Here is a 1,423-nt window from a genome sequence, read left to right on the forward strand (position 1 = left end):
CTCTCTCTCTCTCTCTCTCTCTCTCTCTCTCTCTCTCTCTCTCTCTCTCTCTCTCGTTACGCCTCTATAACTCACATTCCCTCCCAATATGTGTGTGAGAGAGTGTTCGTGAACGTGTGCAAGAATATGAGTGTTTGAAGGCTACATCGTTGTTTGAAATTATGTGAGTGTGTGTGCATACGTATATATGTGTTTTTGTGTGTGTATATATATAAATATATATTCCATTAATCATCTTCATTCTTTTTTCCTCTTGACCACAGACCATGTTTTTTACTCTTCCAAATTGGTCAAACCTATTCATGTGCAAAATACACCTCCAGGAGATCCATACAGAGAAGTAAACAACTGCACAGTAAACATGGGCGTTTGTTCTGTCAGCGTTGACTAAACAGAAATTTAGAAAGTATTTGACAAGACAAAACAGATTTATTGACTTTTACGTATTTTAACTTATCTTTGTTTCTTTCTTTCAGAATTTTTAGTGTAAACCGAATACAAAAGTATGAGGATGGCGCTTTCTTATTCCTTCCCAGTATAAAGAAGATGTATGTACAACAAAGCTCTTTATTTATTTGAAAACCGAAACACTTTGTAAAAGTAATATCATAATGAGAGATCAACAAATTCGCAATTGTTTAATACAGTTGACAATAAATAACGAGGAGATGTTTTCAGTTTTAATAAGTCAAAATGATTATTTCCAAGTATGATGTTTAATCATTGTTAAGTCCCCGTTTACATAGCACGTGGTTTGTTTGGTCTAATTTCATCCCTGTTCATAAATACACGTAATAAACAGGAGTTAGTTCAGTGGCCAACATACATATGTGTGCATGCACGTGTACATATATACGAGGGTAGGTTGAAAAGGTCAAAGGCCGACCACGATGCAAAGGTCAAACTTAACCAAAAGTTCTTTTTTATTTTTCGACATAGTCTCCTCTATGGTCCATACACGTCTTCCATCGGTGTTGCAGTGTTGCAGTGCTTGGATTCCCGTGGTATAGAAGCTCCTATCCTGACATTCACAAAGTCCTCGACAGCAGATATGACCTTATCATTGGTCTGATACTGCTTCCAAGCCAAGTGGAGCTTTTTTTTTTAATTTAGGGAATAGAAAATAGTCAGATGGTATCAAATCAGGCGAATGTGGAAGGTGATCAACCAGTTCAAAGCCACAGTCGCGCACAACAGCCATTGCAACCACAGACTTGCGCGCAGGAGCATTGTCCTCGTGAAGCAGTTTCCACTAGAAACCATTTCACTTTTTGTTGTTATTAACACCTGGAAAGAAAGAACATGAATATCGTGATTTCTATACACTTTTGCTGAAATTATATAATCCTTGTTTCTTGTCATATCCAGCAGGAGAAACTCCTATTCATCTGAAATAGCATTCCGTTATAAAGTTCTCTATAAT

At 37.0% G+C, this 1,423-nt stretch overlaps 1 protein-coding gene across 1 annotated transcript in view; it reads left to right on the forward strand.

Moving 5' to 3' along the window:
- LOC106877971 (insulin-like growth factor-binding protein complex acid labile subunit) overlaps positions 1-1,072 on the forward strand; it is a 9,825-nt gene extending 8,753 nt beyond the window's left edge. The window contains exons 8-9 of the mRNA XM_014927048.2: positions 477-548; positions 940-1,072. Coding sequence (XP_014782534.1) covers positions 477-548; positions 940-1,072 — 205 coding nt within the window. The remainder of the gene's footprint in view (positions 1-476; positions 549-939) is intronic.
- The last annotated feature ends 351 nt before the right edge of the window (positions 1,073-1,423 follow it).

The sequence above is a fragment of the Octopus bimaculoides genome, chromosome 29 (assembly GCF_001194135.2).
Source record: "Octopus bimaculoides isolate UCB-OBI-ISO-001 chromosome 29, ASM119413v2, whole genome shotgun sequence".
NCBI lineage: Eukaryota > Metazoa > Mollusca > Cephalopoda > Octopoda > Octopodidae > Octopus > Octopus bimaculoides.